Below are 27,193 nucleotides of genomic sequence, written 5' to 3' on the forward strand. Positions count from 1 at the left end.
TGTTCTTGGTGGTCTTCCATTTGCTTGTGGAAGCAAATGCTTGATCACCACGAGAGGCAAGAGAGGCTTCCTTATTGTGACGGTCCTTCTCAATGAGGAGTGCCACCATATCATCAAACGTGGTAGTGGCAAGAGGAAGGACTTCAAGAGTTTGCTCAAAGCGAGAAATTCCATGCATACTCTTCATAAGGACAGCCATCTTATCTTCATCATTGGGCACACTTTTCAAACTTGAGAGTTGTTGAACAAGAGATTGAAACTGGCTAGATGATCACTCAACTCATCACTCTCTTCCATTTTCAAATCATAAAACTTTAGAGTTGGTGATTTTATTACCAAACAAGGTCTCGAGACGATTCCAAATCTGCTTAGCTGTCGACTTGAAATCCACATGATGGATGAGAGAGTCAGCTAAGCGAAGACCAATGAGAGCAATGGCCTTAACATTCTGATGCTTCCAAATCCTTTGGTGTTGCTAATCAAGTAACTCAACTTGGTCATCCTCAACAACATCCCAAACTCCTTCACGCATAAGGAGCAGTTGCATTTTGGTTTGCCATGTGGGAAAACCTTCCCCCTTGAACTTCTCCACGAGCAAGTAAGTAGAAGACAACGAAGTCATGATCGCAAAGACATTCGTGAAGGTGGGCAGCAAGCAGAAATGAAGACCCAGCAAAGGAATGGGTCTTCAAAACAGGACAGCAATCTGCTCGTGTGCAAAAGAGCAAATATAAATGTGTAGTGTGCTCCAAATGTGAACCGGAATCAGAGAACAGCCAATGCAGCTCGGAAATGCCTCTATTGAAGACGGTTATGCGGCAGCAAGCTCAAAACAAGCCGGAAATGCCTCCAAAGGCCTCGAAGGGCTGCACAAACAGGTGGTCGAATACACAGCAGCAGCAGAATGAAACTGTCTTGAGCGTCAAAAACCTCCAAAATAGCCTTCAAACAACCCTGGGAACCCTCACGTGCAGAAGTATGCTGAAGGAAGTGCCGACCAGCCAGCTTTCAGGGTGCCAAAGCTGCCTAAACCTCCACACGTGTAGGCGCAGCTTGCAGGAGCAGCCGACCAGCAAGCAAGAAGAAGAAAATGGGCACCTAAAACACTCGCATGAAGGCAACAAAGGAGGCAGCAGGAGATGAAGCGGCAGCTGGGTATGGAGGAGGCAGAAAACGGAAACTAATGGCTGCAGAAAGAGGTAGAATGAGGCAGGGCTGAGGCAAAATAGAGTAGGGCTGAGGCGGCTACAGAAATGGAGGCTAAAACTGGATTAGGGTTTTGAATGAGGGTTAGGACTAGGATGATGTGGCAGCTATGGCAGGTCTAGGATGACGTAGCAGCTATGGAAGGTGGCTCGGATAACATGGTGGAGAGAGAGAGAGAGAAGGTTAGGGTGTGCGGAAATGATGCTCAAATGAAGACATGAAGAAGGCTTTCATTCATTCATCAAGTATGACAAGATAAGTACAAGCCTTATATAGGCTATTCAATCACACACTAGCACCTAGTGCATATGGGATAAGTCCCATAATGACACGTGACACTCAAACATGACTCACACACATGAACTAGTACTAGATCACCTAGTACTACACACCAACACATTGCACCAACACACTCTTTGGCTATGATATCTCCAACAATTGCTTGCATCCCCTCTGCATAATATGCTGTACAACCCCCCCCCGTCCCCTCAGGGAGGTCATTTCAGTAAATTGTTGTCCCTCTCCCCTTGCCTCTGCATCATCTTCCATGCAACACCCCCTAACTGCCCATGGCCGTGCATCCTAGCCATCTATGTAATTAATGCTGTCATACAGCCGTCTCTACAGCCATGCAGCCTATTTCGAACTGCCATTACAACACCTACAACAGGGTTTTCACTGCACCTTTGGCCGGCCCCATTTTCCCCTTCTATTGCTGCCTTCTCCTAAATGCTCAGCACAACATGCAGCAACCTGTGGATAACCCCCTCTGGCATGGCAAAGGTTGTATCCAAAGGCACACACGTAGGCACAATTACAAAGGAAGGCATGGACTACACACATCAAGGCCCTTAGACACCCTCAACACGGCATCCATGTCCCTTTGCCAAGGTGCTTCCGTCTTATCTTTTGAGGCTCTTTTCACATCTAATCTTGGTTGAGATTAGTACATCAGGATGTTTAGAGGGGTCTAAAATCCACCTTCACATGATTGGTAGAAGTGGATATTGGATGGGATTTGGATAGGGACTTGGTCCTATTTAGTGGGTGGACATGCCCTTGTATGGTGTGGATCATTCCTAGCCTTCCATGTTATGAAGGTTGATAGCTAATACGATCAATATGTGTTGGCTCCTATCTTGAGTGATCTTCCGTCTCTCCTCTTTCCCACGTGAGTTTCTCATCTTCTTCATGTGTGCACTCCGCTTTGGTATTAGAGCTCTAGGCTCTTCTCCCACTTTCACTTCGTAGCTCTCTCTTCCTCCTTGCCTTCATGAACCCTCCATCCTTTACTTGGAAGCAAAGCATTGGTATCTTCAATACACAACATTGAAGACTCTATATGCTGTTGGTCTTGTGGTTCCTAAGAGAAGGTCCTCTATCAAAGGCGGTGGCTGAAGGGCGGTTCTTTCCAACATGCTGAGCAATAAGGCTTGTTGTTCTTGCAACTTACCATAAGGCTGTCTATACCGTGAGCTTTATATCTAGAAGCCAGGTCTTTGGCTGAAGGTTCTATATCCTTTGCCAACAGGGGTTGCTTCAAAAGCATGAAGTAGCAGTCAGCCGACCCTTCGAACGACTGATAGGTGATCATATTAGCAGTGTAACAGACAAGAAAGCCATTAGTTGAAGGCTCCTCGCAAATTCCAAGAGAGGCTCCTGTACGCTGTTTTTCATTATCGGGCTACTCATTGCAATTGTTGCTCTATCGGTTATTTTTATTTGCAAAAATGGCATTGTGAATACTCAGCGAGAGATGTGTGTATGCAAGTCTCTCTCTGTAAGTAATTTTTGATGCAAAAGGAAAGCTATAGCAGCCACGGTTGTTTCATGCTCTCAGAACGAAACATCTCTGAGGTTAATGCCATCTCTCGTCGCCATTTCATTCTACCGCTGAAGCTTCATTACAGATTCTCCAAAAGTGTACTGGCAGAGGGCGGCTACTTCAGAGAATCTTTTTGCTCAATCGGCTGTTTTTTGCCATTCTGTTTGTCGTTGTTTCTCTTCATGGAGAATTTGTTATAAGAAAGGTCTCTTGTATTGCTGTGTGCTCCTTTCATCCACCACCTATTTCCAGCTTCTGTATACATATGTGTGGCCCTTGGATCATCCTTATGACATTACAAACTTCACAAATGGCAAACGGGCTCGTCCCATTTGTGAAGCCATTTCCAAGGTTCTATACGCCATTCTACTTGCATATTCTTTAGGCCTATAATTTGCTATGTTAGGCCACTTGACCTTCTGCCTCTCCATTATATGGATACTGGACTCCATATTTCATGATCCCTTTCTCTTTTTCTTCCCTAGAGGGTCCACCTGTCAAGGAGTGAATGCCTTTTCGTAATTCTTCTTGCCCCTCATTAGCATGCAGCTATTCTGCCATTAACAACTGTAAGGCATTCTCTAAATTTCCAATTCTAGCATTTAATGAATGGGGTTCACGTGGCATGGGGCGCAAAAATTGCTATACCGTCCGAACTTCCAATGCTATGGGGTTCACACCAGAGGTATCATCTTCTACCTCCATTTCTAAGTGGTTATCCCTTTCCATATCCACTTGAGTTAGACTTGTCTTGTGTTGGTTCTCTCAGTTGGGTTTTTTCCCCTTAACTCTGCCAAAACCAAAAACTGATCTGGGTTTTCCCTATACCAGAGAAATCATTGAAAACTCCCAAAGTCATAAACTGCCACAATTTACAATAGACTAAAAAATATTTTCTCTTTCCCTAGACCAGGCAAATAACTGCAATCCAAATAACTGTACAAGACTAAGACTGTAAATGAAGAGCCAAAGGAATCCCATAGCTCTAACCAAAACTGAGTTTAAAAGGAATAGAAATCTCCCTGGTCAAAATTTTCATGTGCTACCTAGTTTGCCTTAGCTCTTCAAACCAGAGATATCAGTCCTGTGTATTCCTCATACTAGCCACCCCTAGAGTGACTGATTGAAATCTTATCTTTCTCCAGCCACACTCTCTAAACCACCTGGTATGAAACCGCAAATCTAAAAGCTGGGAATCTTCAAGCCTTGAAACTGCAATTCTCTCCATTAATAAACTAACCCAATCCGATGTGCATGGAGGCCTCAAAGCCTTGTAATCGTTTCAAATGTCAATCAGCAGAGACCTCGACAGTTAAATCTTTGACCAATCCTTATAACATATATACCTTTGTAAGACTAGAATAAGTCCAATCATACAAATCCTTATAACACACCATAAGAATCAACATTACAAATTGGTCTCTCTAAGGACTTCTGTCACTGACCCATCAAGGTCATGCTACATTCTAACTGGAATGTAACAGTGTGGCTCTAATCCATTAAGGATCTACCCAGCTAAGGCTTGCCAAGTAAGTGCACTCCTAGTCCTCTTGCTCTATTTGTTGTCCAGCCCATGACAGATCTTGCACCTTTCATTTCCATTCATTGCTGTAAATCACAATTTCTTCTGAATTGTAAGTCTACATAACTAAGCAATAAAGATAGAACTAGGCATTTCTCTACAGTATTCACATTTCATGTGGGTTTTGTTCTATTTCAAGTGGAAACAGAGCTCTAGATATATAAAAATTGAACCAACTGCAAATTTCCCCCCCCCTTGATATTTGGCAAAGATGGCCTTTCCATTTCACAAACTAAGTATGCCTTGGGTCTCTAGCAAAAATTCAGAATGCAAGACAGCAAACCAGCAGCTAACAGGTCCAAAACTGATAAGACTGATACTGCACAGAACTTTAATGCTACCCTCTATAGACAATTTACCACAGCTTGATGTATTTGTGTCCCACAAGACCTGATATTACCTATGGTAATGGTGTGCTTAGTCAATATTTGCACAGCCAAGCAATCATTTTTTGGAAAGCGGTCAAGGGGGGACTATGCCATTGCAGCATGTCATTCTGTTTTCTTCTGTACTCTATATACATACAGTATGTGCTCACTTTTTCTTTGCCTTAAACTAGAGGTACTGATTTTGAAACCCATGGGTTCACATACTAAATTGGGCAGATGCCTTTGTGAAGCAGAATATAAGGCAACCAATGCAGTCACTATATGTACTTGTGAGATATGGCTCGTACACAAGACACGGCCACTAACACTCATGTATAGCCAGCGATGTCTTGCCATTGCAAAGAATCTTATGTTTCACACCGACATGAAAGATACTGAAGATCAGTATCATTACTAACAGGAGCACATAAATCTCACTGACTATCACTGTGGACAATGTGGCAGATATCTTCACCAAAGCCTTGGCAAGGATAAGTATTATGTCTTCTGATAAGGCCTGGCAAAAATACCAGGCGGGGATTTTTCAATTGTACTCCTTTAGTTTGTGTTATTTCCATAGGTTACTGTCTCAATGAACATCTGCAGCCATGGTGCCTAAGGCGGCACAACGTACTTTGCCAAGGATCGTTTTCGGGTACTTCATCTATTCCAGTGAGGGACGCATTGAAAGATATACAAATTGGAATGGTCATGTAGGCTATTCTTATTCGAACTGACATTTATTGTACCACTTGAGGGATCATTTTAGATTCTGAACCTAAGTAAGTTACGGTATCTATATTCCAAAGCTAGTGGGTGCTAGTCATCATGCCATGTCATTACCTTTTCAGGGTTACATGAGGTTTTCCTATTTGAGCCCTTGATCTCTTTTTGTCCTCATTTGTGGAGCTTCATTCTTAACTCTTTTGTGCTCTCTTGTCACATTCATAAAGACAGTGGGCAGTCTTTTGTAACTCCAACATAATTGATTAAGTGCCCAGACAGCCCCTACATTACCTTAACCTAGGAAATGTATGTGGGTATGCATGTGTGCATAAGTGTGCGGTGCAAACTCTATCATGAAAATATCATGATTACATGCATATGCATGCACATGCCCAAACTCTATCATGAAAATATCATGGTTACATGCAGTTTTGAGCTTATGATAGTCGCTACACAAGGTTATAAGCCATCAAATAGATCAATCGAATCTATACATTGTACAAATCCCAGACATAGATATGCATTCTTATCATTACTGATCTGTTATGACTTAATGTGATTCCACAAACATATAGTGCAGGCCGTTGCATGCTGAACCAGAATCGTTGACTTACATCAATAGCTATAATCGAGAGGCAACCAGTATGATTGCATTTCTCTAATTTTGACATAAAGCGCTTGCTTCTTGCAATTTTCTCTGGAGTTACATAAAGGATTTTCAGGTCCCCTTCGCCTTTCTCAAGAGACTTATATACTTCTTTCTCCTCTTCTTTTGTAGTGATGGAAGTAAGCATGGATGCTGAAATGCCAAGTGCAGTGAGTCCCATTACCTGAACACAAGCAAATATGATTGTCGTGATGAGCTTTTTCACCGTGTAAGACGGAGCATTAGACAAAGAACGGTCAGACGTACTACCTGGTCTTGGATGAGGGAAAGCAATGGGCTAACAATTAGTGTAGTCCCAGGGCGAAGAAGAGCAGGGAGCTGATAACATAAACTCTTGCCACTGCCAGCAGCCATTATAACAATTACATCTTGCCCACTCATGATTGCATTTATGATCTGCAGCATCCACATTCAATGTTTCACATCACCTTTCCATAAACCCATGCTGAATTCCAGACTGACATCTCATCCAAGTTTGTTTAATGTCACTCTAATGCTTACAAGTATGTAAGGCTTCAGTGAAAGCAGTTTATGCTTGGACATGGTACCAAGGCAAATGAAGCACAAACTTGGTAACCAAAAGACATGACATGTTTCTGATTGTATCCGGCTTTACTCAACTTGTCTTTATATTTTGCTTCAATATCTAGCATCCACAAATCAAATGTGATTAAAATTATAAAAACCTAAGGCATCTCAGGACCTGACTTCCCATATGCATCTGTCATAATTGAACGATTAAACAATAATGAAATCAAGCAATCAATTGCATACACTAACATAAGATGGTAGCTTGCAAGGGATTACAAATGGAGAAGACCATGGATGCAGCTACAAAGAGTGCTGCAAAATTATCACTAAAGCCTTGACAGGCTATGACACTGATTCTAAAAACATCTAGGATTATTCCTGCGAACAAGAGTCACAAGCAGAATGGAGGCTAAATACGGATCACAAGCCTGCTTTTGTTGGGTACACACACACACACACACACACACAGAGCAAGTCAAAAAAACGAATGCTGAAAAAATGGATTGATGTGACTGCAACTCCACAACACACAAAAGTACAAGGTATATAAGGTACCCTAATGTTGTGTGCTCTAGGCACACCCGTGGTCACTTTTTGGAGGATAGGATCCTAAACATATTGTTCGCCTCATCAAAAATTCCTCAGAATGCTCCACACCTCGCCAAAACTATCGGCACTTTGATGTGTGGAATGACGGAACCCGTTATCGTCCTATGATCATTGAAAGGGCTCAAGTATCTTTGTCCTCCCACTCTTCAACTACATCTGGATCTACAATCATGATCATCTTTCTTAAAGCATCCTTGGTGTCCTCAGGGTTCGGTTATGTTCCCATTGTTATCTTCTAGAGCTTTCTAGCCACAAGATGGCTCTGCTTCTGGACCTTCCAGATGGGATAGTTTGATCCATCAAGCTTCCCACATCTCTGAAGTTTGGAATAAGAGTGAGAGTGGTCATAGCTTCTGAAATTATAGAAAACATAGAACACGTTTGTTGTAGCAACCAAACAAATACTCATACGTTTCTTGAATCAGGGTCACCTTCAAGCTTAAAGGGACTCCTTCCTTCAAAGTGAAAATATGAGTCTAACTCATGGCTCTGACACCATGTTAGAAATAGAAGCCATTGCTTGATCCTCTAACACAGTGGATAGATCTAGGTGTTAGAAATGACCCAACAGAGTGTACACATAGCAGAAGACTTATAGTAATGCCCAGGAGCTCACACAGTGTGCATGTGGGATGTGGAATCACAAACTTCTTTACTTAATGTGCATCACATAGATGTGCAGACTCATCAATAGACAATGAACCTGTAAAACTATCTACCTCCTATCTCTTCTCTCGCCGCAAATATCACGGGAGTAGCACCTTACTATTCCTCCCAGCCAACTCTGCCAAGACTACCAAGCAAGAGAGATAGAGCTGCACACAAATTCACGTGGACAAATCCCAATCCTTATCTTCTCTCACTAGCCTTGACAGACCCCAAATCCCTAGATAGATCTAGATGCCACATGTCATCCTTATAGGGCCTTCCTAATGCAACATTTCACCCCTCTCTTGGGATGCATTTAATTCCTTGCCCCTAGGCACAATCTTTGCACTAGGCCCTTGGTCTCAGATCTATCTAGTCTGGTGCTATCAGCCCTCACCTAGGACCTTGACATTAATCCCTCCCGATCATTTACATAAAGCGCAAACACATATATTACAAAGATAGATCCTATAAGGGAAATGTCGACTGATTCTTCCGAGGTCATGCTACCTCGGCTAGAGCGTAACATTCCTTCCCTCTTCAGACATCAGCGTCCTCGATGATAAAGTCTGGGAACACTCTCCGCAACTGATATACGGATTCCCAGGTAGCTTCGGATAGAGGCTGACCATGCCATGCAACCAACACCGTGGGTATCTTCCGATTTCGTATTTGCATTGTTCCTCGGTCCAGGATTCTTGTTGGTTTGCGCCTTGCAATATCCTCTATCTCCTGAAACAAAACCACACCTTCGATTAGTGAGTCACCAGTATGTAAAAATTTCTTTAAACGTGAAACATGAAAAACCGGGTGCACCTTACACCCCTGTGGCAATTCTAATTTATAGGCTACACTGCCTATTCTCTTTAGAATTAACCACGGCCCACAGTATCGAGGTGATAACTTAGCACACTCTCCTGAAGTCAACGACTTCGAGTGCGAAGGAATTCTGAGAAAAACTTTTTCTCCTTCTTCAAATACTCTTATAGACCGATTTTCATCCGCATACACCTTGGCTCTATCCATAGCCTGGCGGATATTAGCTCTCGCAAGTGCTAGCATCTCCCGCATCTGAACTACAAAGTTCGAGGCACTAGGCACTTTCTGAGGTACTCCAACTATAGTTGGATTAGCTGGTCTATAACCATAGTTCAGCTCAAACGGACTGAACCCAGTAGATGAATGTTTCCTATCATTGTAGGCAAACTCCAACAATGGCAACCACTTGTCCCATGTATGTTGCCTCAATGACACATATGCCCTCAGCATATCCTCTAAAGTTTGGTTGACTCTCTCCGTCTGACCATCCGTCTCAGGATGATCCCCACTACTCATTCCCAACTCAGTCCTTAGTGTCTCAAATACCGCTGTCCAAAAGTGACCGGTAAACCTGACATCTCTGTCTGACACTATGGATCTAGGCAATCCATGCAGACGAAATATATGTCTAATAAACAACTCCGCCACTTGCGGGGCACTAACAGACTCTCTAGTCGGAATGAAGTGAGCCATCTTGGTTAGACGATCAACCACCACAAGGATAGAATTATACCCTCCTTGTGTTGCAGGTAGCCCTACAATAAAATCCATGGAAATGCTCTCCCACTTACTTAGTGGTATTTCCAAGGGTTGTAAAAGTCCGGGTGGCTTCACCCGCTCGGCCTTACTTACCTGACACGAGAAACACCGTGTCACATATTCATGAATATGCTTTTTCATCTTTGGCCAAAAGAAATCTCGCTTCACGAGATCATATGTCTTCTCGACACCTGGGTGTCCCGCACACGGGCTATCATGGCATTGTCGAATGACTCTCTGCCTGAGATCATTCTGACCAGGTACTACAACCTTGCCATTTCTAACTAGCATACCATCCCTTATGGTATATCTTGCATAAGTTTGGCCTTTTCTGGATGCCAGGTCATCCTTTTCATTTTCCCCGGGTTTTAACACATGAGCCTTAGGCCATAAGCTCTGGACAAACTCGTCCACCTTCTGAGTTTCTCTGATCTCGGTCATTAGAGCACTCTCTAATACCGTGAAACTCAGGTTGTGCATAATGCGAGACAACGCATCAGCAACCTTATTGTCTTTTCCTCTTCGGTACCGAATCGTTAGATTAAACTCCTGCATGAGCTCTGCCCACCTAGCTTGGCGGCCCCTCAAGTCAGGCTGTTTACAAAAATGTTTCAGAGTATCATGATCCACATCCACATAAAACTCTGAACCATACAAATAATGCCTCCATGTTTTCAAAGCATGGATAACTGCATACAACTCCAATTCATGAGTTGGCCAATTCCTTTGAGAGGGAGAAAGCTTCTTGCTTTCAAAGGCTACTGGCCTTCCCTCTTGAAGGAGGACTGCTCCTACCGCAATGCCACTTGCATCGGTTTCTAGGAACAACGGTTTCTGGGGATCAACTATTTTTAACACCGGTCCTGAGACCACAGCTTGTATTAGGGTGTTAAAACTTTCTTGTTGATTCTGTCCCCAAATAAAAGGTACTTTATCCGAGGTTAGATCAGTCAATGGCGATACTATTCCGGAATATCCTTTGATATGCCTTCTATAAAACTGGACAAATCCCAGGAATGATCGCAACGCGGTCAGACTCTGAAAGATTGGCCAAGTTAGTATCGCAGCCACTTTCTTCGGATCCATTTCTACCCCCTGTGGAGTAATTATGAACCCTAAGTACTCAAGCTTAACCATACACAGTATAGTTTTCTTTTTATTCACGTTAGATATCGTCAACATGAAATGTACTACGAACTTTCCGATATACGGACGTAGTAAATCGTTCATAAGCATGACGAAGGTCGCTGGAGCATTGGTAAGTCCGAAGGGCATTACCAAAAACTCATAATGACCAAACCTGCTTCTAAAAGCGGTTTTATGCACATCCTCGGCTCTAATCCGGATCTGATGATAGCCGCACTTAAGATCTATCTTGCTGAAAATCACGGCTCCATGTAATGCATCTAGCAAATCATCAATCCGAGCCATCGGATACCTGTGCTTAACAGTGATATTATTCAATGCTCTGTAATCTATACAGAGGCGAAACGTATCATCCTTTTTCCTCTTTAATATCACTGGTGAAGCAAAAGGTTGAATCTGCCCCAACTTGAGGTATTCTTCCAGTTGCCTACGCACCTCCGCTTCTTCAGTAAAACTCATTCTATAGGGAGGTCTATTTACAGGTTCTGCCCCCGGGATCAGTTCAATCTTATGCTGAACTTTCCGCTCTGGAGGTAACCCATAAGGTAGTTCATCCCTAAAACATTCAGAGAACTCCTCTGTTATAAGATTAGCCAGCTTGGCCATCTCATCACTTTGCGTAACATCAGTGCTAGTCGAAGAATCATCCATCGACTCTACCGATGCTGTGCAAAGGTACAAAAACTCTACTTGAGCCTTTCTGATTTCCATCACGGAAACCAACGGTCCCTGAGGTATATCTCTTTCACCTCGCAAGACATAAAGCACATCATTCATCTTGAATTGATATACGTGCTTTTTCCAATCAATGGCTGGATTCTTCCTAGAATGCCACGCCATTCCCAGGGCTATATCCGCATGAGCAAGCTTGGTTATTTCAAAATCAAGCTTCTCAGCATAGTCCTGAATCCGAAGCTCCAACTGGGTAACCCTTTGGTCCCATACTTCAGTTGAACTTCCATCGGCCATCCTGACTGTATACGCATAGTCAGATGGACTTGTCTTTAATTTCAGCCTCTTCACGAGCTTGGAGTTAATCACATTGTGAGTTGACGCTGAGTCAAACAACACAATGACATCATGACTGGCCACTTGCCCTTTCATTTTGATTAACTCCGTATCATTGAAGGCTGTATACCCCGTTGCTGCGGGCTTAGATAGGATGTTATCAGGTGCACTCGTCACTAACTTAGTAACAGACACACAGAACAAACAAGGTACTAACCTCTGAGAAGATCCCGCTAGCTGAATCTGCATCTCTTCCGCTCTGGGACTTCCCTGCATCTCCACGTCGCACTCTGAGATCACCATCTCAGCCATCCGACGATCTTTATTACGTGGACAATCTCTCCACTGATGAGGTTGAAGGCAACCAAAGCATAAGCCTTCTCTCCTCGCTTTTTCCCGCTGTTCTGGGTTCAAGGGAGACTTAGACCAAGCCCAGGCTGCCATTGGAGTTACTTTCCTTTTCACTCCAATGGTGGTACTCGGTTTAGGAGTTTCAGCCGGTCTCGCCTGCTTGGCTTGACCACTAGGCTGCTGCGAACCACTCCCTCTACTAGCCCACTTCTTCTTAAACCCAGACTTCTTCGGATACCCATACTGGGTTCCGACCTGTGCAAACCCACTTGGCTTGCTGCCCTTGGCATCCTCGTAGTTCAGGGCTATAGCTATTGCATCATCTAGCGTGTTCGCGTACTTAGCCCGAACTTCCATTTTTATTCGATCATTCAATCCAAATATGAAATCTTTCACTTGGATTGATTGAGGCAGGGGTTCGTCAACCTTCATTACACTCTCTCGAAACTTATCAGTGTATTCTGCCACTGATAAATTTCTCTGACGCAGGTTCCTATATTGATCCCAAGCTCGGGATGCCTCGTCAGGAGGTAAGAAGTGTTTCCTGAACTCTCTTTTAAACCCCTCCCAGGTAGTGGATGCTATGCCATCTTTTTGTTGTTTAATCCACCACCGATCCGCAGCCTCACTAAACATATGGGTGGCCTCGCGGATCTTCTTGATGTCATTTCTGATCTCACAAATGGCGAACGCCTCGTCCCATTTGTGTAGCCAAGTCTCAATGACATCGGAGCTACGGTCGTTCATCCGACCAGAATACTTTTCCGGTCTGTAATTAGCAATATTTGGCACCTTAGCCTTCCTAGGCTCGACCGTATGGACACTAGACTCCAGTTCCATTGGAGCCTTTCCCTTCTCTTCTCGAGAAGGTCTGGCAGACATACTCTGTAGCACTCTCCTAAGCTCCGATTGCCCTGCGTTGGCTTGTAATTGCTGCGCTAACAACTGTTGCAAGGCATCTTCCAGCAATGCAATCCTGCCAGATAAAGTGTGAGCTACTGGGCGCGATCCCTGCTGGGTCGGCCGGACTCCTGATTCACCAGGGTCCCTCCTGGAAGCTCCTTCTTCTGCTTCCATTTAGTTCAGTAGGTGTTTTGTTTTGGGGCCTTTTTTTTTTTTTTTTTTTTTTTATAAACACCCCTAGAACACTGTAATCACAAGCTGACACAATTCAGGGTACTGACACTCTGAACACAATTCCCTATACTAGGGAACTCCTGCAATCCCACATTCACACTGATCAAGCATTTAATACAGGCATATCTCACAGATGGCGCTTTTCCCTATACTAGGGAATACCTGCAATCTGACGACAATACTGACCAAGTATTTGACACAAGCATATATCACAATATACCCCAAACCACTTTCCCTATACTAGGGAAATTCCTGCATCAAACTGACTTGAGCACACAGGCTCAATCTGAAGGACAGCCCACGAAAATCTTATTTTATTTTTTTTTCGCTTTAGATTCCCTTCCCTTGTATAGAAATAAATGAACTGTGAATCGAAATTTTGCGCAGGAAGAAAAAGAGCTGCTCCCTGGTGGTTCGCTCCTGCCTAACAGCAACCGACGCAATCCTTTGGAATCACTCTGGTGTCGTCTCACAACCAACGGAACGTAGGTGATACCAATTGTCATTTCGCAATCAACGGAACGAAGGTTCGTTAGCCATCCTACTAGCTAACCTCCACGCCACCAACCTGTACCTACCAACGGTCAACCCGTTACTGCACGTCGACCAGCCCACCATCAACCCGTCACTGCTCACGGGCCGCTGCGAGATCGCCACAGTCCTTGCTTGTGGGCATCGCCGAATCACCAACCTACAGGACCCAGGCTAAAACCTCAATTCCGAAAGCCTGCGTTCTCCAATTCGTAGGCCCCACGTTCCGGCGCTCCGTCGTTCTGCATAGCCCAATCGTGGGTCCACATGAGCGCCACGATTGCTCCATCACCACCAATGATCGACGACTTGCCTTCCCACGGTTCCTGTTCCGTCAGGTGGACCCCACGCTATCAGCCCGTTGACTTGCGCTGCCCACAGGTCTTACGCTCCACGCCTTACCCCTACACAACCCGGAGCTCTGATACCAACTGTAAAACTATCTACCTCCTATCTCTTCTCTCGCCGCAGATATCACGGGAGTAGCACCTTACTATTCCTCCCAGCCAACTCTGCCAAGACTACCAAGCAAGAGAGATAGAGCTGCACACAAATTCACGTGGACAAATCCCAATCCTTATCTTCTCTCACTAGCCTTGACAGACCCCAAATCCCTAGATAGATCTAGATGCCACATGTCATCCTTATAGGGCCTTCCTAATGCAACATTTCACCCCTCTCTTGGGATGCATTTAATTCCTTGCCCCTAGGCACAATCTTTGCACTAGGCCCTTGGTCTCAGATCTATCTAGTCTGGTGCTATCAGCCCTCACCTAGGACCTTGACATTAATCCCTCCCGATCATTTACATAAAGCGCAAACACATATATTACAAAGATAGATCCTATAAGGGAAATGTCGACTGATTCTTCCGAGGTCATGCTACCTCGGCTAGAGCGTAACAGAACCAGCTAGATATAGAAGACACCAAAACTTATATATTTCCGTCCAAAACTATGGACACGATACAAAAGAGAGAGATCCAGAGTCCCACCAATGGTGTGGTCCTCTGATCTAACCACAAGGTCCTTCTCCTCGAGCCCGAGTGCTCCACCTCGAGCTTCTGTAGACTTTCCGTCTAGTGTGTTCTTCTCCACCTTACTGCCTGTGAATCAGCCTAGGTGGGCAGCCCCTGCCAAGCTTTGTCAGCAGCACACAGGTCCCTGTTCCACTGCTCCAACTTGCTTGTGAATGGCTGCTCCAGAAGGTATGATGATCTCAGCACCTTGCTGCCCTAGACAGCCAAGGTCTAGCCTCTCCCTAGAGCTAAGTCTGCAGCACCTGTTGCACTCTCTCACCTCTAGTAGATAGGCCCAGAGAGTAGCCTTCCTACTGCTCCTTTCTGCCCTGGAACTGCTGGCTGCTTGATATATAAATGAGGCATCAAGCCTCTCCTTTTATAGGCCTAGGGGCCTGTCAAAAAACCAACCAGCCTGCCCTAATCTCGCCGACCAGACTGGCTGACCAGACTGTGGCTGGTCCAGCCCTTTAAGGGCTCACAACCCAGGGCTTTTGGCCCCACACTTCTAGGGCCTTTGGCCCTCCAATCTAGGCAAGGGCCCAGCCCTATATAAGGCATGCCACTGCCCACTGGCAGCCCCATTTGCTGCTCCACCAGGCCCCAGCCATGTCAGCGCCTGTTCACCCTGCTGCTGCTGGTTCTGCCCTCTGCCAGGCTCTTCTCCAGCCACGTGCGCAGCGCTGTACTGAACTGTACTGCTGCTGATGTCATCATGCCTTGCCAGGTCAGATCTAGGGCTTGCTGTCCCCGCCTTTTGCTCCTTCCACAGGTTCCGTCCTTTGCAGCCTTCTTCTCTTGTGAGGTGCTGCCCATGCCCCTCTCGTCTCTGCTCTCGGCCCGCCCCACTGGGGTTACCGTTGCCCTCCAGGTCCATGACATCTCGTCTCTGCTCTCGGCCCGCCCCACTGGGGTTACCGTTGCCCTCATCCAAAGGGCCACCCGCCGCCCCTGACGACTGAGCTCGACTAGGCCGCATGACGTCAGAGGCCAATCATCTATCGCAGGGTTTTTTCCGACTTCCCATTTGACGGCCCCTCTATGATTGGTCTCTGACGATCACCACCTGCACATGTATACTGTATCTCCCCCCTCTGCCCCATTTTTTGTGCCCCCCCCTTCTTCTTCTTTGTATCATATGGAGGTAGACACATATTTTTTGTATCACGACTAGACACATAGTCCTTCATAACCTCTTTTTTGTAGAAACGGTTGGTTGGCCCGTTTTGAGACCACCACCGTTATGCTCATTGTATCAGTTATCTTTAGTCTCATAGACCTTCACGGTCTCCCAAAGACTTTAATAAACTTTCTTTTTCTCTCTTCTCTGGGCATCTTCTGCCCTAGGTCTCCCTCCCCCACGCTCTCCTCATTTGGGGGCTTACAGATGGGGAGGTGACCTTTCCAACACCCCCTCTCACCGATCTCGACCCAATGCCAACACGTCGATGAAGATGCTCCAGTAACTCCCTGGTCGTAGTCCTCTGGAACTTTTCGATGTCGAAATCTTTTCTTGGCTTTTCATCCAATGGCTCCTGCTCCACCAGGTTTGGTTCCGCTTCCGCATACCATCCTGGTACACAGGTCCATCTTTGGTAGCACCTCCTTGCACCACCATCTTCCGCCACGTTCCCGCCTTCAAACTCGAGCAATCCAGCCGTCACGATCTTCCAGTTGTCCCCCTCATAATGAGTGAACAACCTGGAGTCTTCCAGGGACCATGCTCTGAGGGTCTGTTTCAACCTCTCTTTCCTTTGGCAAGGGCTGCAACAAAAGTACATCTCCACATAACCTGGACCGCGAACTTTAAATGCACCTGCCTGAACCTGAGTCACCCTCCTTCTTGCAAGGGCACAAACCTCCAGTCATGGAAGTCGATTCCCTAGAGCTTCTGAATCAAGGTCGTCCTTCAGCAAGGTCCCTGCCTTCAGGCTCCCACACCTGTGAGCCTCCTACTTGGGCTCTAATACCATGTTCGAAATGACCCAACAGAGGGTACACATAGCAAAAGACTTATAGTAAGGCCCAGGAGCTCACATAGTGTGCGTGTGGGATGTGGAATCACAAACCTCTTTATTTAATGTGCATCACATAGATGTTCAAACTCATCAATAGACAATGAACCAGCTAGATATAGAAGACACCAAAACTTATTATATATTTCCGTCCAAAACTTTGGACACAATACAAAAGAGATAGATCCAGAGTCCCACCAATGGTGTGGTCCTCTGATCTAACCACAAGGTCCTCCTATCTGCCGGCTATCTCTAGACTCGAGTCCGCGTGCTCCTCCTCGAGCTTCTGTAGACTTTCCGTCCAGTGTGTTCTTCTCCACCTTACTGCCTGTGAATCAGCCTAGGTGGGCAGCCCCTGCCAAGCTTTGTCTACAGCACACAAGTCCCTGTTCCACTGCTCCAACCTGCTTGTGAATGGCTGCTCCAAAAGGTATGATGATCTCAGCACCTTGCTGCCCTAGAAGACAGCCAAGGTCCAGCCTCTCCCTAGAGCTAAGTCTGCAGCACCTGTTGCACTCGCTCACCTCCTGTAGATAGGCCCAAAGAGTAGGCTTCCTGCTGCTCCTTTCTGCCATGGAACTGCTGGCTGCTTATAAATGAGGCATCAAGCCTCTCCTTTTATAGGCCTAGGGGCCTGTCAAAAAACCGACCAGCCTGCCCTAATCTGGCCGACCAGACTATGGCTGGTCCAGCCCTTTAAGGGCTCACAACCCAGGGCTTTTGGCCCCACACTTCTAGGGCCTCTGGCCCTCCAATCTAGGCAACGGCCAGCCCTATACAAGGCATGCCACTGCCCACTGGCAGCCCCATTTGCTGCTCCACCAGGCCACAGCCATGTCAGCGCCTATTCACCCTGCTGCTGCTGGTTCTGCCCTCTACCAGGCTCTTCTCCAGCCACGTGCGCAGCGCTGTACTGAACCGTACTGCTGCTGATGTCATCGTGCCTTGCTAGGTCAGATCTAGGGCTTGCTGTCCCTGCCTTCTGCTCCTTCCAAAGGTTCCGTCCTTTGCAGCCTTCTTCTCTTGTGAGGTGCTGCCCATGTGGCAGCCCCCTCTCTCTCTCTTCTCTGGGCATCTTCTGCCCTAGGTCTCCCTCCCCCACACTCTCCTCATTTGGGGGCTTACAGATGGGGAGGTGACCTTTCCAACACCCCCTCTCACCGACACATCTCGGCCCATGCAACCACGTCGATGAAGATGCTCCAGTAACTCCCTGGTCGTAGTCTTCTGGAACTTTTCGATGTCGAAATCTTTTCCTGGCTTTTCATCCAGTGGCTCCTGCTCCACCAACTCAAGTTCCACTTCCGCACACCATCCTGGTACACAGGTCCATCTTTGGTAGCACCTCCTGGCACCACCATCTTCCGTCACGTTCCCGCCTTCAAACTCGAGCAATCCAGCCGTCACGATCTTCCAGTTGTCCCCCTCATAATGAGTGAACAACCTGGAGTCTTCCAGGGACCATGCTCTGAGGGTCTGTTTCAACCCGTCTTTCCTTTGGCAAGGTTTGCAACAAAAGTACATCACCAGATAACCTAGACCGTGAACTTTAAATGCACCTGACTGAACCTGAGTCACCCTCCTTCTTGCAAGGGCACAATCCTCCAGTCGTGGAAGTCGATTCCCTAGAGCTTCTGAATCAGGGTTCTCCTTCAGCAAGGTCCCTCCCTTTAGGCTCCCACACCTGTGAGCCTCCTACTTGGGCTCTGATACCATGTTAGAAATGACCCAACACAGGGTACACACAGCGGAAGACTTATAGTAATGCCCAGGAGCTCACACAATGTGCATGTGGGATGTGGAATCACAAACTTCTTTACTTAATGTGCATCACATAGATGTTCAAACTCATCAATAGACAATGAACCAGCTAGATATAGAAGACACCAAAACTTATATATTTCCGTCCAAAACTTTGGACACAATACAAAAGAGATAGATCCAGAGTCCCACCAATGGTGTGGTCCTCTGATCTAACCACAAGGTCCTCCTATCTGCCGGCTATCTCTAGACTCGAGTCCGCGTGCTCCTCCTCGAGCTTCTGTAGACTTTCCGTCCAGTGTGTTCTTCTCCACCTTACTGCCTGTGAATCAGCCTAGGTGGGCAGCCCCTGCCAAGCTTTGTCTACAGCACACAAGTCCCTGTTCCACTGCTCCAACCTGCTTGTGAATGGCTGCTCCAAAAGGTATGATGATCTCAGCACCTTGCTGCCCTAGAAGACAGCCAAGGTCCAGCCTCTCCCTAGAGCTAAGTCTGCAGCACCTCTTGCACTCGCTCACCTCCTGTAGATAGGCCCAAAGAGTAGGCTTCATGCTGCTCCTTTCTGCCCTGGAACTGCTGGCTGCTTATAAATGAGGCATCAAGCCTCTCCTTTTATAGGCCTAGGGGCCTGTCAACAAACCAACCAGCCTGCCCTAATCTGGCCGACCAGACTATGGCTGGTCCAGCCCTTTGAGGGCTCACAACCCAGGGCTTTTGGCCCCACACTTCTAGGGCCTCTGGCCCTCCAATCTATGCAAGGGCCAGCCCTATACAAGGCATGCCACTGCCCACTGGCAGCCCCATTTGCTGCTCCACCAGGCCACAGCCATGTCAGCGCCTATTCATCCTGCTGCTGCTGGTTCTGCCCTCTGCCAGGCTCTTCTCCAGCCACGTGCGCAGCGCTGTACTGAACCGTACTGCTGCTGATGTCATCGTGCCTTGCTAGGTCAGATCTAGAGCTTGCTGTCCCCGCCTTCTGCTCCTTCCAAAGGTTCCGTCCTTTGCAGCCTTCTTCTCTTGTGAGGTGCTGCCCATGTGGCAGCCCCCTCTCTCTCTCTTCTCTGGGCATCTTCTGCCCTAGGTCTCCCTCCCCCACACTCTCCTCATTTGGGGGCTTACAGATGGGGAGGTGACCTTTCCAACACCCCCTCTCACCGACACATCTCGGCCCAATGCAACCACGTCGATGAAGATGCTCCAGTAACTCCCTGGTCGTAGTCTTCTGGAACTTTTCGATGTCGAAATCTTTTCCTGGCTTTTCATCCAGTGGCTCCTGCTCCACCAACTCTAGTTCCACTTCCGCACACCATCCTGGTACACAGGTCCATCTTTGGTAGCACCTCCTGGCACCACCATCTTCCGTCACGTTCCCGCCTTCAAACTCGAGCAATCCAGCCGTCACGATCTTCCAGTTGTTCCCCTCATAATGAGTGAACAACCTGGAGTCTTCCAGGGACCATGCTCTGAGGGTCTGTTTCAACCCGTCTTTCCTTTGGCAAGGTTTGCAACAAAAGTACATCACCAGATAACCTAGACCGTGAACTTTAAATGCACCTGACTGAACCTGAGTCACCCTCCTTCTTGCAAGGGCACAATCCTCCAGTCGTGGAAGTCGATTCCCTAGAGCTTCTGAATCAGGGTCCTCCTTCAGCAAGGTCCCTCCCTTCATGCTCCCACACCTGTGAGCCTCCTACTCGGGCTCTGATACCATGTTAGAAATGACCCAACACAGGGTACACACAGCGGAAGACTTATAGTAATGCCCAGGAGCTCACACAATGTGCATGTGGGATGTGGAATCACAAACTTCTTTACTTAATGTGCATCACATAGATGTGCAGACTCATCAATAGACAATGAACCAGCTAGATATAGAAGACACCAAAACTTATATATTTCCGTCCAAAACTTTGGACACAATACAAAAGAGATAGATCCAGAGTCCCACCAATGGTGTGGTCCTCTGATCTAACCACAAGGTCCTCCTATCTGCCGGCTATCTCTAGACTCGAGTCCGCGTGCTCCTCCTCGAGCTTCTGTAGACTTTCCGTCCAGTGTGTTCTTCTCCACCTTACTGCCTGTGAATCAGCCTAGGTGGGCAGCCCCTGCCAAGCTTTGTCTACAGCACACAAGTCCCTCTTCCACTGCTCCAACCTGCTTGTGAATGGCTGCTCCAAAAGGTATGATAATCTAAGCACCTTGCTGCCCTAGAAGACAGCCAAGGTCCAGCCTCTCCCTAGAGCTAAGTCTGCAGCACCTGTTGCACTCTCTCACCTCTTGTAGATAGGCCCAGAGAGTAGGCTTGCTGCTGCTCCTTTCTGCCCTGGAACTGCTGGCTGCTGGATATATAAATGAGGCATCAAGCCTCTCCTTTTATAGGCCTAGGGGCCTGTCAAAAAACTGACCAGCCTGCCCTAGACTGGCCGACCAGACTGTGGCTGGTCCATCCCTTTAAGGGCTCACAACCCGGGGCTTTTGGCCCCACACTTCTAGGGCCTTTGGCCCTCCAATCTAGGCAAGGGCCCAGCCCTATATAAGGCATGCCACTCCCAATGGCAGCCCCATTTGCTGCTCCACCAGTCCTCAGCCATGTCAGAACCAATTCACCCTGCTGCTGCTGGTTCTGCCCTCTGCCAGGCTCTTCTTCAGCCACATGTGCAGCGCTGTACTGAACCGTACTGCTGCTGACATCATCGCGCCCTGCCAGGTCAGATCTAGGGCTTGCTGCCACCGCCTTCCGCTCCTTCCGCAGGTCCCGTTCTGTGCAGCCTTCTTCTCTTGTGAGGTGCTGCCCATGTGGCAGCCCCGTCTCTCTCTTCTCTGAACATCTTCTGCCCTAGGTCTCCCTCCCCCACGCTCTCCTCATTAGAGGGCTTACAGATGGGGAGGTGACCTTTCCAACACCCCCTCTCACCGACACATCTCGGCCCAATGCCAACACGTCGATGAAGATGCTCCAGCAACTCCCTGGTCGTAGTCCTCTGCAACTTTTCAATGTCGAAATCTTTTCCTGGCTTTTCATCCAGTGGCTCCTACTCCACCAGGTCTAGTTCCGCGTCCGCACACCATCCTGGTACACAGGTCCATCTTTGGTAGCACCTCATGGCACCACCATCTTCCGTCATGTTCCTGCCTTCAAACCCAAGCAATCCAACCGTCACGATCTTCTAGTTGTCCCCCTCATAATGAGTGAACAACCTGGAGTCTTCCAGGCACCATGCTCTGAGGGTCTGTTTCAACCCGTCTTTCCTTTTGCAAGGTCTGTAACAAAAGAACATCTCCAGTTAACCTAGACCGCGAACTTTCAAGCATCTGTATTCTCCCATCCTTCCGTACTTTCCTGGCCCTCTGTCGTGCCCTTAACAGTCCTAGATGTGCTGCCCACATGACAGCCATGATGCTGTCTATGTGGCAGCCCCTTTCTCTCTTTTTCTGTTGGGTTCTGCCCTAGGTCTCCCTCCCCCATGCTCTCCTCATATGGGGGCTTACAGATGGGGAGGTGACCTTTCCAACACCCCCTCTCACCGACACATCTCAGCCCAATGCCAACACGTCGATGAAGATGCTCCAGTAACTCCCTGGTCGTAGTCCTCTGGAACCTTTCGGTGTCGAAATCTTTTCCTGGCTTTTCATCCAATGGCTCCTGCTCCACCAGGTCCGGTTCTGCTTCCGCACACCATCCTGGTACACAGGTCCATCTCTGGTAGCACCTCCTGGTACCACCTCCTTCAGTCACATTCCCACCTCTGAGCTTGAGCAACCCAGCCGTCACGATCTTCCAGTCGTCCCCCTCATAATGAGTGAACAACTTGGAGTCTTCCACGCACCATGCTCTGAGGGTCTGTTTCAAACCGTCCTTCCTTTGGCAAGGTCTGCAACCAATGAATATTTCCAGATAACCTGGACCATGAACTCTCGCTGAGTTCTCAAGCAGGTACTCTTCTGGCTTCAGTACTCTTTGTCCACCACCTTCTAGTAATCTGTGTCCGAGATTTGAAGAAGCACCAATACTTCCCCTTTTGCCTTCGAAGAAGGCCAATTCCTTCCAATCTCTTATCACGTGAATGTTCGCTCTGAAAGCAAACCCTGTACCTCAATGAGGCACCCACCAAGATCCTGTGTAATCCTGTACTGTCCCCTTCTGAAGTCCAGCATCCATCTGACCATGAGACCCCAGGGCTTTCTATGGAATCCACCCTCGTGTCAGTGTCAACAACTACACACATGGAAGGTACCAAGCGCTCCATACTGACCTCGGTAACACTCGGTGATGTCACCAGGAACAATTCTTCGATTACCACATTAGCTTTGGCCTTTCCCTCTGAACTGTTTGTTTCCGCCTTTTTCTTTCTGCAGTCCTTTGCAAAATGTCCGGGCGTATCACAATAGAAACACTTCTTCTTGTGCTTCCTCTTCGAAGTCCCCTCGTCATCAGAGTCATCTTTATTGGACTTGCCACTGTTAGGCTTGCCCTTTCCCTTACCTGCGGAATCCTTCACCAGCATCGCCTTGTCATCTTTGTCCTCGTTGTAGAGCTTCTCCCAAGCTTCCTCCTGTAGCAGTAAAGGACACAACTCCTCAAATGTCAGAGGTTTGGTCCTCTGTCCTGCTCTCACAGCTGTAACAAAGCTCTTGAAACTCCAAGGCAATCTCCTCAGTACCATCAAGGCCAGATGGCATGAGTCTGTCTTTTGACCAATTGCTGCCAACTGATCCCGCGCCACCTTGACCTTCGTCAAATGGCTATGTACCGTATCGCCTTCTTCCATATCAAGATTGTAGAGTTGATGCTGAAGAAGCACGATTCGGGAGGTATTATCTGTCTCGTACAGATCCTTCAGGATGGCCCACGCCTCTACTGACGTCTCGGCCAGCTGGATATGCGGAAGAACAGAGTCCGCCGTAGTCCCTATGATTATTGCCAGGGCATGGGCATCTCTTTCTTCCCAAACTTCAAGCTCCTCTCTGTCTACTGCCATGAGTACCTTCCCTTTACTGTCCACCATGTCTTCCGGCTTCGACTCCTCTCCCGTGGTCAGCTTCCACAACTTCCGAGCCACTAAATGACTCCGGATCTTCACTTTCCAGATCGGGTAATTAGTTCCATCCAGGTTCCCGGACTCTCCAAAGTTAGGGATAGTGAAAGAGAGAAAACTGGAGGAGGAGGAAGGGATAGCAGGGGCTGAAGAGGCTGTCGACATCTCTGCTGTATATACCACTCAGCAAAGTCAACCAAACTCAATTTCAGTAAACCAGAACTCTGAACGCACCTGATTGAACCTGAGTCACCCTCCTTCTCGCAAGGGCACAATCCTCCAGTCATGGAAGTCAATTCCCTAGAGCTTCTGAATCAGGGTCGTCCTTCAGCAAGGTCCCTGCCTTCAGGCTCCCACACCTGTGAGCCTCCTACTTGGGCTCTGATACCATGTTAGAAAATACCCAACAAAGGGTACATGCAGCGGAAATAATACCCAGGAGCTCACACAGTGTGCGGTGTGGGTGTGGAATCACAAACTTCTTTACTTATGTGCATTCAATAGGTGTGCACACTCATCAATAGACAATGAACCAAACCAGATAGAGAAACCACCAAATAATATATTTCCGTCCACAACTATGGACACAATACAAAAGAGACAGATCCAGAGTCCCACCAATGGTGTGGTCCTCTGATCTTACCACAAAAGTCCTTCTCCTATCTGCTGGCTATCTCTAGACTAGAGTCTGCGTGCTCCACCTCAAGCGTGAGTAGACTTTCCGTCTAGAATGATCTTCTCCACCTTGCTGTCTGAAAACCAGTCTAGGTGGGCAGCTTCCTGCAAGCTAAGTCTGCAGCACAAGGTACTCCTTTCTCCTCCTGACTGTAGGCCCAAAGGTAGCCCTGCTGCTGCTCCTTCTGCTGGTGGAATTGCTGCTCCAGATGATGTGAAATGAGGCCTGAATGGCCTCCTTATATAGGCCCCAAGGGGGGCTGATAAAAACCGACCAGCCTGTTACAGACTGGCCGACCAGTCTGTGGCTGGTCCAGCCCTATAAGGCACACAAGTCAGGCCTTTTATGGCCCAAACTTCCAGGGCTTTTGGCCCTCCATTCAAGGCAAATATGCAGCCTATAAAAGGCCTGCCACCTGCCCACTGACAGTCACATTCCTTGCTGCAGATCTGGGCCTGCACTCCCTGCCATGTCTGCGCCTCTGCAAACAGTGCGCCATGTCCTAGATCCTTCGCAATCTGTCCCAAACTATCTTGCTTCTGCTCCGGGCTTGTTCCAACTCTAAGGCTCCTGCCTGAGCTCCGTACGCCAGCCATACAGCAGGCATCTGTATTCTGCCATCCTTCCGTACTTTCCTGGCCCTCTGTCCTGCCCTTAACAGTCCTAGATGTGCTGCCCACATGACAGCCATGATGCTGTCTATGTGGCAGCCCCTTTCTCTCTTTTTCTGTTGGGTTCTGCCCTAGGTCTCCCTCCCCCATGCTCTCCTCATATGGGGGCTTACAGATGGGGAGGTGACCTTTCCAACACTTTTGGCGACAAAGTGAAGGAGATTTGAGCCGCTATAGGTGATTATGGGATCCAAGATGATTCGTAGCAAGACCTCGGTCCCCCATCAGATAGTACAGGCAGAGTTCGCCATGACACCTCTCCAAGTTGATGCCATTTTCATGACTGACATTCCTCCACATGGTTTCAGCCTTACCCCACTAGAGACTACCAAGGCTAGCAATAGAGTCACCCACACAGTTAGAAGCGAGTGGGGTTGGTATTGTGTGGTATGCCCGTGTATCCACTTGGTTTGCTAGTCACGGTCTCCATATGGACTGGCTTCCGCCCTTTCAATACAGCATGGATGCACCACCAAAGCTGATCCCTCGAGATGAGATTAACTGTATCATACGGCTAGATCTCCTCCAACTCCATACGTCTCAGACTTTTGGGGGAACCCACCAAGATCCAATTTTAGCACGAACACTTCTTAAGAGTATCGGAGGTTGGACTCATCATCAAACCCCGATACCTGGAGGATAGAGGAGTCTCACATGCACTAAGGATTGCCATTGGACCAATCCAGGTCTCATCCCATCAGCCAGGATTGAGGCAAGGAGGGCTACAGGCATACCCAGAGAGCAGCGGATCTACAGGCTGTGCATGTTAGGGGAGGTTGAGATAGAGGAGCATTTCTTGTGTCTGCCCAGCCTAATATGAGATTCGAGGGTGAATCACTAACTCTTTCAAAAGGGGCATGGCTTTGGCCCACACTCACGGCTGATTCACTTCCATGACCAGCTCTGCATTGGGCTCTATCTGACCTGAAATGCGATGACATAGAAAGATGCTCCTGTGACAGATCAGACAGCAACAGTGAAGCGATCGCACCATCGAAGGCTAAGATAGACCAAGCACAACGACATGTCACGGATTTTTGTGCGTTTGAATCAGCTCCAGGACATAGCGGGATCGAGGAGGAGACATGAGGGCAGTATGGATCTATGGGGAGAGACAGCGCGACGTTGTCACACCCGAGACGCAGAGACCACACACGGCATGGATAGTGACCAGAGCAACGATCGAGGTTCGGTCCATCTCAGCTCTTCTTAGAGGAGACTGCCAGAGACGAAGCGTCTCTCTTGACATAGCCCAACGGATACATAGGTCAAGGACAGCACGTCTTCCGCCACAGCAAAGGATAGCTCAACAGACGTAGATCCGAGATATCTTTGCAGCCCACTAGAGCGCCACCACAGCACCGGGATTTGGATTATGTGTCAATTCTCAGCTTTTGATTTTTGGGTTTAAGCTTTTGAGATCTTTAGTATAGCACTCAGCAAGGGCCCTAGTGCGCCCTTTGCTTCAGCCCACAGAGTTTGTATGATTTCTTTCTCTTGATGTACATTGTCCCATAGGCCCATGAGACCTCCTGAGGACCTCTCTCTCTCTCTCTCTCTCTCTCTCTCTCTCTCTCTCTCTCTTTCTCTCTCCACCTTTTTTTGACTGCCTAGGAGGTGAGGGATCATTACTGGCCGACCTCATGATACAAATATTGATGACATAGTCCTGATATCATCTTCAGCAAACTGCAGAGACATTTGGAGGCCCTAGAGGTGTTCTGTAGAGAGAGAGACCTGACAGTCAACCTTGGGAAGAGGGTTATGGTCTTCAACACCTCACGCACAGTGATCCGCCAACTTAGCTTCACCTACCATAGTACATTCCTACACATATTTGGGAGCAGTCTTCACAGAACCCATTTTCACGATGATCCAAGCAGCCCAGGCACGACTCACACGAGGGGGTGCTTTAGCTCCGGCTAGAGCGACAGTGCTTCCAGGCACACTTCTAGGATCCACCGACGAAGGGCTGGCATTTCAATACGCTAGTGCAGCCGACTCCCATGTATGCAGCACCCTTTTGGGGATGCGATCTCCTGAAGATAGACAGGAGGAAATTTGAGCAGCTACAGGTGATTATGGGGTCCAAGATGATTCAAT

General features: G+C 47.6%; 1 protein-coding gene across 2 annotated transcripts in view; it reads right to left on the reverse strand.

Annotated features, from left to right (window-relative positions):
- Nucleotides 1-27,193, reverse strand: part of RECQL2 (RECQ helicase L2) — a 176,407-nt gene that overhangs the window by 142,869 nt on the left and 6,345 nt on the right. For both annotated transcript variants that reach the window (XR_015543197.1, XM_087394163.1), the window contains exons 3-4: nucleotides 6,624-6,770; nucleotides 6,322-6,537 (exon numbers count right to left, since the gene is read on the reverse strand). Coding sequence is in view for 1 of the 2 variants with exons in the window: in XM_087394163.1 (XP_087250289.1) it covers nucleotides 6,322-6,537; nucleotides 6,624-6,770 (363 nt within the window). In the remaining variant the exon portion in view is untranslated. The remainder of the gene's footprint in view (nucleotides 1-6,321; nucleotides 6,538-6,623; nucleotides 6,771-27,193) is intronic.

This window comes from Dipteris shenzhenensis, chromosome 23 (genome assembly GCF_047967505.1).
Source record: "Dipteris shenzhenensis isolate YYH24624 ecotype China chromosome 23, Dip_SZ_1.0, whole genome shotgun sequence".
Taxonomy (NCBI): Eukaryota; Viridiplantae; Streptophyta; class Polypodiopsida; order Gleicheniales; family Dipteridaceae; genus Dipteris; species Dipteris shenzhenensis.